The following is a 15,350-nucleotide window of genomic DNA, read 5'->3' on the forward strand; positions in this document are numbered from 1 at the left end:
AGACCTGTGGTTAAAAAAAAAGTTTTGAAATATCAAAATTGGTATATTGGTCCATTATTTAGCCTCCAGAAATGCTCAACAAGTCTTTAAAATGCAGCCAATTTTTAATATGTTCATTAGCTTAGATTTCCAACAACTATCATCTAAAGTCAAAAATCCAACATCAAAAAATTCAGGTAGACTTTACATTACGTACGGAGAAACACTTTAAAAAAAAAATTTCAGGCTACCACTTCTTCAATCAGGAAAAACATATTTGCATATGTTTTTATGAGTATATTAAGTTATTTGTATCTCTTCAGGTAGTTCATGCCAAAGAAAATTCAGTTTCCTGGAATCGAGGAATTGTATTCTTATTTTTTTTATTTCAAACTACTTTTTAAATTAGTGATAATATTTTCAAAAAGATAACCAGCCAATGCAACAGACTCGAGAAAAAGTAAGTACATACATATACCATAATTACCTTTTGCCTGGTCCGAAGTCCTCACCTTCAGGCATTTCTGCCCTTTAAAAATAATACCAGTGGAGAAGGCTGTCGCACCTGCTCCCCACGGCTAATGAGGCCAAACAATAGTTTCTTTTCCACTCTGAAGTTGAATATCAGGAGAGGAAAAACCACAGTAGTGAAGTTCTTTCCTTTTTGGGAAAAAAAGCGCTCCTCCCTTACTCAGAAAGTTGGTGTTTACAAACTTCCAAAGCGTCTGCCTGCCTTGAATGAAGCTAGGAGCGGGGTTATTATGACTGCCCCCTTCTAAAAATAACTAGGTCACCTCTTACTCCCAGTACCGTGACAGGCAGCTGGGAGCAAGCACTGCCCAGCTTCCAGCATTCTCTCCGCAGTCGTGTGAGAAGGTGCCCTGCCCAGCTGGTAACCTTTATTGGATGACTTCACCGAGGCCTGCCTGCCCTTTCCCGCTCCTTTTTCCCCCCTGGCACGAGCACGGGAGGCTGACGCTTCACCCTGGGCTATCAAATCTCCTCTTTTGAGTCACCGGAGGGAGCTGGAGAGCAGAGAGCAAAACGGGCTGTACCTGCGAGAGCTGAGCTTGTTTGTTCCGAGAAGGTCCAGCCACTCAGCAAAAAGATCCTTTCTCAAAATAGTGAAAAACAAAGACCAGTACGCAATGGGGTTTTCAGGGATGTTGTTTTGCAAGAAAATCGTTCTTCAGATCATCTAGATTTCTCAATCCAGAATACACACAAACGTTGAGTCCATGTGTTCATGTGGGCAAAATGCTTTCTCCCCCGGACGTCCCTGTCATCGGGCTGTGGGTTTTCATAGCTTATCTCATCACTGCCTAGGAGTTATCCACGACCAGCTACCCTCACTTCCCGACTGTTTTAAGTGTAGGACAAAATCACTTCACATCTTGCTTTCAAAAAGGCCCAAAGATGGCTGGGCGCAGTGGCCCACACCTGTAATCCCAGCACTTTCAGAGGCCCGGGTGGGAGGATCACTTGAAGCCGGGAGTTCAAGACTGGCCTGAGCAACATAGCGGGACCCTGTCTCCACGAAAAATAAAATAAAAAAATTAGCTGCGCATGGTGATATGCGCCTATAGCCCCAGCTACTGGGAGAATCGCTTGAGCTCAGGAGTCTGAGGCTGTGGTGAGCTAGAGAACAGAGACCCTGTCTCAAAAAAAAAAAAAAAAAGCCCAGAGAAATATTATACTGAGATTCTTTTAGGAATATAAGCTTTGGATACAAACTTGAAATCATATTTTTTCTCTGACTGGGAATATTAGAGGAAGCAGAAAGCAAGATCTAATGATTAAGAAGCCATATCCTGTTAAAAATATGTGTGTTTCATTGACATGTTACAGCTAATCCTAGCAAGACATCTATATTTCATGTTTTACCTTTTATATTTGTCAAAGTGATTTTTTACAGCATTAAAGGGAGTGAAATGTCAAAACAATATAGTAATCTGCTTTCTTTTGCATAACATTAGCTATTTCGTGATGTGTGCTTGTCACAATAAGAAACGATTCTTTAAAGGATTAAATATTTCACACGAGAACTAACATCTTAGACACTTCAAAGTCTAAGGTTAAGTAGGTCCAGTTACTCAGACACACAACTCAAGCACCAGGAATGTGAAAGAAAATAGTCATAAGCTGAGTTCTGAAGATCAGGGCCTGCAGGAGCCTTTTAGAAGCCAAGCAATGTGCTGTATTGTTGGAAATTTCCAGGTTTTTAACACATTGACGGCCACACCAGAAAAAAAAAAATTCCTGGGTGTTTTATTACAAAAATAGAATTAAAACTTTGAAAACAAACAATGCTTTCTAATTTAGTGAAAAATTTGGGTGTTTGTTTATTTTCTGTGCATAACTTACATATCTGCACCTTGAAAAACAGTTCATAAGGGTAAAGGTAAAAGATGCGTGAGTTACATATGCTTCACGAGGCCCTGGGCTCAAAACTAGCATGAATTAAATACAGCTGATGTGGCAGTTAATGTGTTAAAGAACTGAGAAGCTGAAATACTGAAAATATTATCAGTGACAATATTTCAGCATTTGTATTAAACCTTATCAGCACAAAAGACTAATTCTCTTGTCTAATTCTTAGTTCTACCATTCTAACCCATGAATTTTACTTTTTCTTCCTCCTAAACTCCTGGTTTACTATTTCTTGACTATCTGAATGCGACTATTGTTAAACAAAGCTGCCAGTTATGACAGAACCAAATATATCCCTGAAACTTGCCTCTCGATTTTACAGGACATTTACCTGATGAGTGCTGTCACAGATGAATTATCTATTAGCACCATGAAATATTTACCAATACAGATGGTCCCCGACTTCTGGTGGTTCAACTTACAATGGCTCGACTTTACAATGTTGTGAAAGCAAAACATTTTCAGTAGAAATCGTACTTCAAATTTTGATCTTTTCCCAAGCTAGCGCCATGCGGTGGGATACTGCCTCTTGATGCTAGGTGGGGACAGAGCTCTGTAGCTCCCGGTCAGCCCCACGATCGTGAGGGTAAACAAACGACACTCTACAGTGGACTGTGTTGCCAATGGATTTCGCCCACCTGTAGGCTAATGTAAGTGTTCTGAAGGCACATTTGAGGTAGGTTTGGCTAACCTGTGCTGTTAGTGTATCAAATGCATTTTCAGTTTACAATATTTCAGTTTTACAATATTTTCAACTTATGATGGGTTTATTGGGCCATAACCCTGTGGTAAGTGCAGAAACATTTGTATTTCCTTCAAGCATTTCTTCAAGCATTTTAAAATTTCTTGCTCTAACCCCTTTGGGTACACCCGTGGTGATTTCTAAAACTCACAAGAACAAGAAGGGAAAACACAATTTTCTAAATTCATGAGGATGGCACAGATAAAACCAAGTGTAGCTACGTGACTGACAAGGGTTCCCACTGAAGTCCTACCTGTGGCTTCCTCACCCAGATGACACCTTCTGTCTTGCTGGGGACTAAGGTGCTAAAGTTTCCTTCACCATTGCTGACCTGAAATCTACTAGACATCCAGAATTTAAGGACTCACAGAACACAGATGTGGCCACTGAAGCTATCACCAGGAATTTCAGATGCTGAAACTGTGACCCAGCAAAGTTAGGTGATCCGCTGGTGACACAGCCAGGAGTAGCCTACAGGCTGACTGTTCCTTGGCTGAGGGATCTTTCTCTCCAGCAGAGCTCACACATTCTGGCAAAAGTCCATGTGGCCCGATACTTCCATATTTTAAATTTTCTTGTATTCACACTCTTGCAAAATATGTGTGCATTTAATTTTAGTAACATACTTTAAATGAACATTTTATTTTCCTTTGAAATTTAATCAAATAGTATGGCTTAAGAAAGTCACTGCCATTTCGAAGCTAAATGTCTACTTTTCTTTTCTTTTTTTTTTTTTTTTTGAGACAGAGTCTTGCTCTGTTGCCCGGGCTAGAGTGCCGTGGCGTCAGCCTAGCTCACAGCAACCTCAAACTCCTGGGCTCAAGCGATCCTCCTGCCTCAGCCTCCCAAGTAGCTGGGACTATAGGCATGTGCCACCATGCCCGGCTAATTTTTTATATATATATTTTTTAGTTGTCCAGATCATTTCTTTCTATTTTTTTAGTAGAGACGGGGTCTCGCTCTTGCTCAGGCTGGTCTCAAACTCCTGACCTTGAGCGATACACCCACCTCAGCCTCCCAGAGTGCTAGGATTACAGGCGTCAGCCACCGCGCCCGGCCAATGTCTACTTTTCTTAATGCCATTTTCCTCTTCACACAATCATTGGTCTGAGTTTTGTTTTGTTCCTTTCTATGTCTTCTACAGCAGCTTTGATTGAAGTTCTGGAACTTTCTATCTAAAACACTAGGAGCGACTTTCCAGCTCTTGGTGATTACAGGACAACATTAGCAATGAGTGGCCAAATGAAGATGCTGTAGAGACAGGTTGTCTCTTCATATTCCTTCCCAACTTTGCCAGGTGACAGAAACCACAGTTTCTATCTGTATGCATGGTCTTCCAGAATAAAAACTACACTTCTCAGCCTTTTTGGGGCAAAGTAAGGCCTTGTGATTGAGCTCTGACTGAGGGGATTTCAGCAGAAACATTGGGCAGCTCCAGGAACCTTCCTTAAAGGACACCGGTACATCCCCTTCATCTCTTCCACTTTCACGCTGCTCGGAATGCAGATGTGATGGCTGGATCCCCAGAAGCCATCTTGGGCATAAGGTGACTTGTGCAATGGAGGCCAAGCATGGCAGAGCACAGAGAAGCAGTAGCCTGGGGCCAGCAGGCACCGAGAGAAGTCAACAGCCCTGGACATCTTCTACCTCTGAACTTTTAAGTAAGAGGCAAATAAAATAACATTTATGCCACTATTATTTTGAGACTTCATTACTCACACCCAAACCTAACTCTAACTAAATTATTTTCCCAAAAGTATAAGGAACAATCATTAAAACAAAACAAAACTATTAAAACAAAAAGGACAGTAGACTTCCATCTCAGGTCACACAGTGAGATCAATCTCCATGTGTGAGGGAAAAAGCCAGAGTCCCTCTGTTGCCTGATCCTCACTCAAGCCTATGAGACTGGTTTCTGATGACAACCTCTAAGAAGTAAGGAGTTTGTTGTTGTTTTTAAGGCGTGTGCTCTAGAGAAGATCCAGAATAGAGACTTAGATGTCAAAGATGATCGTTCAAATCAGGAGAATTCAGAGAACAGCACAATAGCTCTGCTCAAAGATATAAAGGAGCTCTTGCTGAAAAATGACTGAATCTAGTCTACAGGACCACAGAGGGCAGATCTGAGATGAGGGGATAAGGGGAAGTTAAAGGAGAGTAAAGGTGTTCAAGGTGTTCGAGCCCAGAATGATCCTGTTCATTCTGGAGGTGACCCCCTCTGGTGCCTCAGGACTGGCCTGGGCATCTTATGCATTGAGGGGCAGCAGGTTACAGGAACTTTAGACCTGCTCCATCCAAACTCTACCAACAACGAAGTCCCTGGAGATTCCCTAGGAGACAAAGGTGGCTGTGACCAGGCCCTGCAGCCAGGCCACCCCTCTGATGGAAAAGTATGCTGCACAGGTGAGCTCAGGGCTCACCTGGCTGCAACCACGGAGGGGGATGTGAGGAGGCTGGACAGAGGATAGGGTAATTCTTTGCTAAACTGACCTGACAGGATTCTTGCTGAAGGCAGGCCAGGGTGACCACACAGCAGGCTGGAGTTCTTAGCACCTGTTCTGGTTTTGAGGGCTTCTCAATTTGCAAATTGTTCTTTGCTCAATTAAATTCAACTGTTAAATTTAATTTGTCTGAAGTTTTTCTTCTAACCAGCTGCACTGTATGGCAGCCACTGACCAACCACATGGGGCTATTGAGCAATGTCTTTACAATGTATATATTGTTTGTAAATACATTATGTACTTCATAAATCACACACATAAAATTAAAAATTTAGAGATAAAATGAATATAAGTTATCTCTAAAACAGCAAAGAAATGAAAACAACCTAGAGGTCTATCAGTAAGAGGTTAAGTAAATTATGGTTCAATGAGATCCTATCCTGAAATTAAAAAGGATAAGATTGTTATAAAAGTCTTTTCCTAATACAGTTGTAAAAAATGAGAGAGAGAGAAAGACAGAGATAGAACAGAAAGCAAAATGTATCCCATTCATGTGAAAATATATACATTTGTATATTGATGGAAATATCTGGAAAGACATGGACGAAGGACCTGCACCAAAGTGTTCACTATGGTTTTCTTCTCTGGCTTAGGAAAATAATGATTATTTTTAATTTTACCGTTTGCTTTTTTTTGTTTTTCAGCAACAAATACAAATTACTCTTACCATACAAACAAATAATTACCTTTAAAATATGAAAAAGAAAAAAGATTACTTTTAAATGGAAGGGGGGCACTTTCCAGGGGTGTCAGTAAAGGAAAGAAGGGCCCACTCTTTTGCTTGGGACCCAAGGCCTTCGGGAGTATGTCCCCAGCCAGCCTCTATGGCTTCAGGACTTTTGCTCAGGCCAGACCAGTAAGAGTCCCTGCCTTTGAGGAGGTGACTGGTAAAAGACATGCATTGGTTGAAAGAATGAGAGAAAGGAAACCAAAGCAGACTCTCCACCCATTGGCTCGAGAGTGTAAGAATTCCCCTTCTCCTCCCTTCCACATCCAACCAAAGACTTCCAATGTCACGGAGACAGAATTTGCTTCCCACAAAAATTCAGAGCATGTGTTATACACTTTGTGAAAGTGGAATAACGGTACAGAACTAGTAGCAAACCAAGTATATTTCTGGTACAAAGTAGAAGAGGACATTTTTCAAACCAAAAGCTTAGATCAAACCAAAAAAAAAAACCAACAAAATCACAGGATCAAATGGGCATATATGTCCATGGTGCAAATGATGCCACTTGATAACGATGATCTGGTGGATAATCACTCTGTCAGCCGCACTGCTGAGGGCGAGACGGTGTCCTCCCTTGATTTCTGGGTGGTGGAATCATACTGACACTTGTCCTAGACCAGTGGCCTTCAAAGCAATATGAACTTCCCCCCTGCAAATGTTATGTTATACTAAACCTTAATATGTAAAAGATACAACCACCAAGCCAACAAGAGCTACTCAGGTTTAAATGGGGCAGGATACTGAAGCGTGGCCTCAATGCCCCCAGAGGCAGCCCCTGACTCAGGTCCTTGGAAACCCAGAGCTGTGCAAGATACAGCGGGAAAGAGTGGCCAGCATAATCCGGACAGCCAGCAGGAGAAAGAGGGAAACTTTTTCTCAGCCTCTTCTCATAATAATTAAATCAGACTTAACCCAGTTACCCATTTTATCTTCCTACCTTTTTTCAAGCTTAGCACATGAAATGTTTTCCTCAAAGTTCTTTTCATCCCCAAATAGCCAGTATTCTCAAACCAACACACTGAGCCTCTGAAGTTGCCCCTGCCCCAGCTCTCCTGTCGGCCTCTTCCATTCTTTTTCTGGAAACATCACTGTAGTCATGCTATTGCCCAGTCTGCCTGGGACAGTCCCCAGTTGCACCTCTTGTCCTGGTATGACTATTAACAAACCCCTTTTGCTCTCCTAGGTGTCTGTCTAGGACACGAATTGTAGGGTAACCCAATATATCACCATTTTCTTACCCCTGATTGTCAGAACTTCCATTTTGTTCATTTGTGTCAGAATGTCATACTTGACTGTCACATAATCTGTTATGGTCTTGGCTGGGACCGACAACTGGTGCCACATCTTTGCCACAGACCGTTCAGTTTGGACGAGTGCCTCTCACGCCCTTACTGTCTGGTCCTTGCCATGCCCGCTGCCAGATCCCATTACGGGTTCAACTGTGCCTCCCAAAAGATCTGCTGAAGCGACGCTATCTGGAAAACAGTATGGTCTGGACAGAACAGCGTGCAGCCACCAGGGAGGCCGGACAAGGAAGCCAAGCCAGCCCCGTGCAAGTGAAAGGCCAGGAGTAGAGGACACAGATTTGCAGAAGGTAATGAGGGATGAGGGCGTGAGGAAGGACAGAAATAAAAAGGAAGAGTGTGAAAATGGCGGGAGTGAAGGGGAGTGGGAGAGGCCACCAGGGAGCATCGTAAAAGACTCAAGAGCCTCCAAGGATGCCGTCCTGTTCCAGCTAGATTTTGTCATGCTGATCTCTGTGGTTGTATATTTTATGTCCTGACTTTCTGATCAAATATGCTTCTTAACGAAATTTCATTATATGTTGCTAACTTTTAATTTGTGGTATTTAGGAGTTCATGACCATTTGAGTACATGATGCAAGGTGTAAAGTCCACCATGACCCATTTGCCCCACACTCAGGGGGTCACTGAAGGAAGGGTGGGGTGATGGCAGGTGGGAAAGAAGAGCCGGAAGTGGCGGGGAACTCGGGGTACAGGACTAGCCTTGGGAAACACGGAGAGGAAGAGGAGGCCGCTTGGCGACAGCTTGAAAACAGGGCAGGTGCTCAGACCTCATGCCCCACATCACCCGACGTCACCGGCTTGTTTTTTGTTGTGCCCTGCGTTTACTGAGACCCATTTCAATGCACTCTCCACAAACTCTGGTTTGTGCTCCCTCTCAGAAGGCCTGTTGGTCACGTCACCTGGCACTGGTTCTGTTCCTACTTACTTCCTCATTCCTCCATCCTTAAAACACCTGCTCTGCCTCTGATATCAAGCCAATTTCTTTATCTCTCTTCCTTCTCGTCTTTCCCCATCCCATCCCACCCCCTAAAAACTTCCATAAAACCCCCTCAGAGTTTAAACACTTGCAGAAACCAAATTCCCTGGGGGGCCAATATTACCAGTTGGTTCAAGCCGTCCTCCAGGGAACATCCCTGTTCCTGAATGATCTCCCTGCCTGCTCTCTTCCTTAAAGTTCTCTTCTAAGGCTGTATAGTATGCGTATTTCAGGGGCAACGTTCCTTGACGGAGAATCGTTGGTTCCAAGAAATTCAGAACAAATGGCCAAAGCAACGAAAGAACTCTGGCAGGTCTCCCTGCTCTTAGCAAACATAAGGAAGTGGAAATTTTCCAAGTCCACAGACCGTGGAGACAGAGGTCTTTGTGGATGGTAAAGACAGGAGTGACTCAACAAGGGAGGCACACGGCACAAAACAAACCTCATCTCTTGTGTTTAAAAACACCGTGCAATACAGGGGCAATTACCTACAACCTTCTGTTTAACGATGGGTTATGTCATACTTTGGGTACATGTTGATCTTCCTTATTACATTTGCTTGTGTCAGTGTTAAAAATTTTTTCATTCCTTGAATGGGAAATGATAAGATGCTTCTTGACTATACATTTACCCAGTAGTCTGCAGGGAACCCAAGAGAGAGGGAGACTTTTCAGCCCCACAGCCCTGTCATTTCATCATTATTTTCATATTCCTTTGAGGGTGTGGGTCGGGCAGCTGGAACACCTCCTCTGGCCACCCTCCACCATGTGCCATCCTGTGACACTGTGGCCTTGGCTAGGGGAGCGCCGCCTGCTGACCCAGCCTTGGATAGGGATGAGAGATCTCCTCAGGCACTGAAAGAACTTCTCCTCCAGGCGATGGGTGTGGGGAAGTGGCTCCCAGGCCAACATCCTACAGCCTCGAGGCTTTGTGAAGAGGAACCAACCTCTCCGTAGAAGCATTTGCTAGCAGAACAGCTGGGCACCCTGCTGATCTTGGTAAGTAGGAAAAAGAGGGCCCTAACTTAAGAGACCTCTTAACTGCTTCTAACGAAGGGCAGATTCCTCCCACAACCTCATGGGCCGTCACTTCCTTATTGCCTCCGTCACTGTCTGGAGATAAACCATGTCTCTTGATGGTTTATCACACATCCTCTCAGAAACATGCTTTATGTCCCTTAGGGCACTTCAGGTTCCAAATGATTTAGCAACTTGAAGGTGTCCCATAAGTGGCTTCATGTCTGTCAGGGTGTGAGCAAAATGCCTCAGTTACTAGGAAAAGTAGTGAGTTTTAAAAATAGAATAAAACAAACCCAAAACTTGAATCTTGAAGAGCCACAGAAGAGAAACTGGGTCCGGTAAACTCCAATGCTGTCAATCCCTGATCTCCGGCCTGCACACTAATCCGTTTCCCCCGGCATCCAGCGCCCTCTCCCATAGCACACACAAACTTCTTGTATTTTTTTATTGTTTATTTGTTTTTTTTTTTTTTTTGGACAGAGTCTCGTTCTGTTGCCCAGGCTAGAGGGCCGTGGCATCAGCCTAGCTCACAGCAACCTCACACTCCTGGGCTCAAGCGATCCTCCTGCCTCAGCCTCCCAGGTAGCTGGGACTACAGGCATGCACCACCATGCCCGGCTAATTTTTTCTATATATTTTTAGTTGTCCAGCTAATTTCTTTCTATTTTTTATTAGAGACGGGGTCTCGCTCTTGCTCAGCCTGGTCTCGAACTCCTGACCTTGAGCGATGCACCCGCCTCGGCCTCCCAGAGTGCTAGGATTACAGGCGTGAGCCACCACGCCCAGCCCACAAACTTCTTGTGTTCCAATAAACTTTTTATTTTGGAATAATGTGGGATTTATAGAAGTTACAAAGATAGTTCAGAGAATTCCGGTATCCCCCCCACCCATTTTTCCCCATGTTAATATCGTATGTTACCATGGCACATTTGTCCAAGCTAAAAACCAACATTGGTACATTACTAGGAACCAAACTCCAGACTTGATTTGTACTTCGCTGGTTTTTTCACTAACATCTTTCTTCCCTTCCAGGATCGCATCCGGGCACCACACTGCACTCAATCGTCCTATCTGCTTGGTCTCCTGGGATCTGTGCGAGTGCTCAGCCTTTCCTTGGCTTTCATAACCTTGAGAGATTGGAGGAGTATTTTGTAGACATCCCTCGGTTTGGCTTTGTCTGACGCTACTCTCACGATTAGGCTCAGTGTGGGTTTGGGGGAGAATGACCGGGAGGTGAAGTGCCTGTCTCATCTCATCATGGGCTGAGGGGTCATGAGGTCCATGTGGTGTTAACTGGATCACTTAGATAACACAGTGTTTGCCAGGTTTTCCCACTGCACAGTTTTTATTTTTCCCTTTCCATACGCTATTCATTGAGAGCAAGTCACTAAGTCCAATGCACACTCACAGGAGGAGGGAGGGTGGCGCAAGGACAAAACTCTAACTCCTGAGCCGGGGGAAGGGGAGCAGGGAGGTGTCGACACACAGCATTTGGAATTCTTCCACTGGGAAGGTTTGTCTCTCCCCTCTCCCCACTTAGTTGTTCAGCCAGTTATTTATACAGTACGGATTTGTGTATTCACCTTACACTTTGGGTGACAATCGGGCGCTGCATTATTTATTTTCTTGCTCAAATTGTTCCCACCACGAACTTGTTTTTGCCTCACCTCTGCCCCCCGCAATCCCTAAGGCGATCTGGAAGGGCCACCTCCCTGCCTCAGTGCCCCTGCTGCCCTCTCAGCAGGGCTCCCCTCCCCTTGGCCAGCCCTGCCCATCCTCTCCAGCTGAGCTGGCCTTCGCCACGGAGCACCCAGTCCACTCTGCGATGATGTGGCTTCCTTCCCGCCGACGTCAGCACCAGCCATCAGGCCACACCATGTGCACCCACCTCCGTGAACACACATGAGACAAGGTGACCCCGTGCTCCTTCTTGATGCTATGAGTGTACCCAGAGCAGAGTGCTGCGTGAACTACTTCCAACTGTTCTTAGGAAAGCCACGAATGATAACCTGCCCATTTTCCCCCTCACTTTGACAAAATCTCCAAGACTCCAACCAAGTCCAGATTTCCTTTCCCTGCGTGCCACGAATCCTTACCTTTCATGTTTCTTTCCTATTTTGAATATTAGAGGAAGACGAAGCTTTAAAAATAGAAAGGAGACTTGGCTTCTTTATGTGCACCTACTTTTAGCATCAAACCATGGCAACATCATACACACAGTTCATCATAAATTTTCATGGTAGATTCACACTGACAGACACTGCTTTCAGTCTGAGTATTTATAACCAATCTGAATTTTTTCTATCAAACTTGATTTTATATTATTTTTGTTAATGAGACAATGAAATCACAAGTTGTGGTGAAAACTGTGAAGGGCAGTGACCTGTTTAAGACGCCTTCTGACCCAGCTTCTGTGCCTATCCCAAGCAACTAAAATCTAAACATCACCTCAGTCCTAAATATAAGTGACAAGAAAGAGAAACGCTGTGTCAGAAACCACATGAGAGGCCAGGAAGGACAAGTTTCCACACCATCTGCGGATGGATGTGCGAGGGGGCACATTATGTTTACATACGTCCCCCAGGGTGACCGGGTCCCCTTCTGCCCCACGCAAGTACAGCTGGCCGCACGGTCGGAGACAGACAAGGACTCCCTCCCAACAATGGGAAACAACCCTTCCCAGGTTCTTCACCATTACACAGCATTGCAAACCCTAAAGGAAAAAGCGGGCTCCTCTTGGGCAAGTCGGCTGGGACACAGGCTTAAACAGGTGAGATGGTGCCTTCCTCTGCCCTGCAGACGGACATGGCAGCGATTTCGACAAAACAGGGGGATGGGGACCAAGCACACGCCGAGTGCCCAGGTGTATTAGTCACGGTTCTTCAGGAAAACAGAGCCAACAGGATGCATAGAGAAAGATTTATTTTAAGGAATTGGCTCACGTGATGGTGGGGCTGCTGAAATCTGCAGGGTAGGCGACACGCTGGAAATCCCAGCAGAAGGTGCCATCCTGAGTGTGCAGGCAGTTTGGAGGCAAAGTTCCTTCCTCTCTGGGAAACCTTAGTCTGTGCACTTAAGGCTTTCAATTAGTGGGCTGAGGCCCAGCCACATTATGGAGGAGAATCTGCTTCACTCGAAGTCTGCTGATCTAATGATGCTAATCGCATCTATAAAATACTTTATATCTAGACTGGTGTTTGACCAAACAACTAGGCACCATAACCTGGCCAGGTTGACACATAAACTTAACCACCACACTAGGGAAACCTCCCAGTGTTCACAGAGGGCCATCACTGTGGGTATCAAATGGCTCAAAGAGATTCTGGAAGCAAAAGTATTTTGCTTCCAAGAAAAACCAATCAATCTCAATCCATAGGCACGCTGTTGAGCAATGAAATCTCAAGCCTCATTTGTTCAATCATCATGTACTTACTGGGGGCATATTCTGTGCAATCCACATAGTGTAACAAGTCTCAGGACCATCTCCGGGCAGTGTCACCTACCTCCATTAGGAGGAGGGACAAAGCAGGAAAGGCTTAGAGGCCCCACTCTCAAAGGCTCCCTCCTGCATTACGTGGGAAAATGTGGACCCAAGAACAGATGTCCCAGGAGTAACTACAAAGCCCTCGGGTAAGGAGTGAAACTGGCCTATTCCAGAAATAGGGTCTGGAACCTAATAAGATAGAAGCGTAGTTAAGAAGACAGTGAGAGGAGATGAGTCAGGTCCAAGATTTTAATTTTGCTTAACAAACACGTATCAGTTGCTGTGAGTCAGACACTGTTCTGATGTTTGTACATATATTAATCCATTTAATCATCAATATCAACCCTGTGAGAAAGGGACTGTTATTATTATTATGCCCACCGTGTATCCTGGGATGCATGGCCAGGCCCCGCTTCGGGAATGAGGGACTTACTCCGGCTGCAGCGAGAGCACTGCGGAGAACGGCTCACAGCCGTCAGCCCTCTTTGGGTACCGCCTTCGCTGAAGAAAACTGTCTCTCCCAATGTCACACCTCCATCCAGGGTGAGCCAGTGACTGATCAGCACAGGGGTGCAAAAGAGTGGCTTCCTCGTCCCATCTGGGACAACTCTGCGTGGTGCTGGCTGTGGCCTTTGTTGGGACTGCGTCACAGATCAACTTTTCCCTCTGCCCCCTGCTGCCTCTTTCTTCTCCCCTCCCTGCTGGTGATCCCAACAGCACTCCCCATCAAATTTGTTAATCTCCAAGTCAGAATCCTGGGGGACTCTGAGAGATGGGGACAAAGCACTTATGTCCCAGGGCTGGTAAACAGGGAGCTGGGATTCGAACCCAGGCCATCTGGCTCCAGGGTGGAGCTCTAAACCACTGAGTCAGGCTGCTCCTTGGGCTTTGAGGAATTGGGATTTCATCTTACATGTCTGAATTCAAGGCAAAGTTTCTCTGCTTTGCTTTTTTTTACCCAAAATTATCCCTCAAAAAGAGGATGTGGTCAGACACCGTGATGGGATCTTACAAAATCTATCATACACCAGGGCTATACATTCCATTTATTTTGAATAGAACAGTACTGAGAAGAAAGAATGGTTGAAATTATATCAATGCTAGCTCAGGGGCTTGTAGATATCATAGAGGTTCCTGACTGATTTGGTACAAATCATAATAAGAACAATGATAATAATTAAAAAGAGAAGTAGAAAAAGAAATTTATTACAGATTTCATAATTCCTTGTGGGGGTGTGACCTCACCAGTGAAATGGCTAAGTGTCATTATAAATAGCCTTTCAAAAGTTTCTGCAAAAGTAATATAGTAAGAGGTCGCGTGATGAGCACCGATCAGAACAGTTGTTCACAGCTTAGTGCAGTTTCCAGTGACTCTAATTTTTTAACCTGCTCTATCACAACCTAGTAGTGAAGACAATTTGTTCTGGAAAATGTGTTAGACTCAAAAAGTGGCCCTTGTTTCAATAAAACCGGCATAAAGAGAGAATAGGAAAAGCAGCATTTTAAAACTAAAATATTATGTAAAGAAGATATAATTTTTACATATATGAACATAATTAAATCAGCAGTGATTTTACAGAGATTATAATTAATATGAATAGAAAATGTGACACTTTACATTTGTATTTCTGGAAGCCTATATATTCAAGGTGGCCAAAAGTTCTACCTGGACCCTGGCAATGAAAAGGGGGTGGTCACTTCATGTTCAAGGTCACCTTGTGTCAGGCATATATTGTATCTGCATGGAACAGGGAGTCGCCAAAGTAGTTAGCTTTTGACTGCATGGGGACGAGCCTCTTCAGGGCAAGAGAAGGAGCAGGGGGCTCAGGAGGAGTGACAGTAGGGCACAGGGGACACGTTTTAGAGACAGAGCCAAGAAGGTTCACCCATAGACGGAGTGTATGCAGCAAGGGACAAGATGAAATCAAGTGAGACTTCAATCCACTCACCTGAACACTATGCAGACCTCCAAAGCACATTTTGGAAGAACAGCTGATGGTCCGGGATCCTTGACATAGCAAAACAGGGATTGGTAAACTTGCCTGTAAAGGGCTGGATGGCGTGTTCAGCTTTGCAGCCGTGTGGTCTCGGTTACAAATCCTCAATTCTACTGTAGCAGCATGAGCAGACAGATGAGGGTGGGCCACAGTTTGCCTACTCCTGCATTTTACAAACACACACA

At 44.6% G+C, this 15,350-nt stretch overlaps 1 protein-coding gene across 2 annotated transcripts in view; it reads right to left on the reverse strand.

Annotated features, from left to right (window-relative positions):
* FAM134B (family with sequence similarity 134, member B) overlaps positions 1-15,350 on the reverse strand; it is an 88,753-nt gene that overhangs the window by 33,576 nt on the left and 39,827 nt on the right. The window contains exon 1 of one of the 2 annotated variants that reach the window (XM_012642767.1): positions 467-1,023. The exons of the other annotated variant lie outside the window; for it this stretch is intronic. Coding sequence (XP_012498221.1) covers positions 467-501 — 35 coding nt within the window. The 5' untranslated portion in view covers positions 502-1,023. Of the gene's footprint in view, positions 1-466; positions 1,024-15,350 lie in introns of those variants that run through there. 2 annotated transcript variants of the gene reach the window in all.

Source organism: Propithecus coquereli, unplaced genomic scaffold, assembly GCF_000956105.1.
Source record: "Propithecus coquereli isolate 6110/MARCELLA unplaced genomic scaffold, Pcoq_1.0 Scaffold100, whole genome shotgun sequence".
Taxonomy (NCBI): Eukaryota; Metazoa; Chordata; class Mammalia; order Primates; family Indriidae; genus Propithecus; species Propithecus coquereli.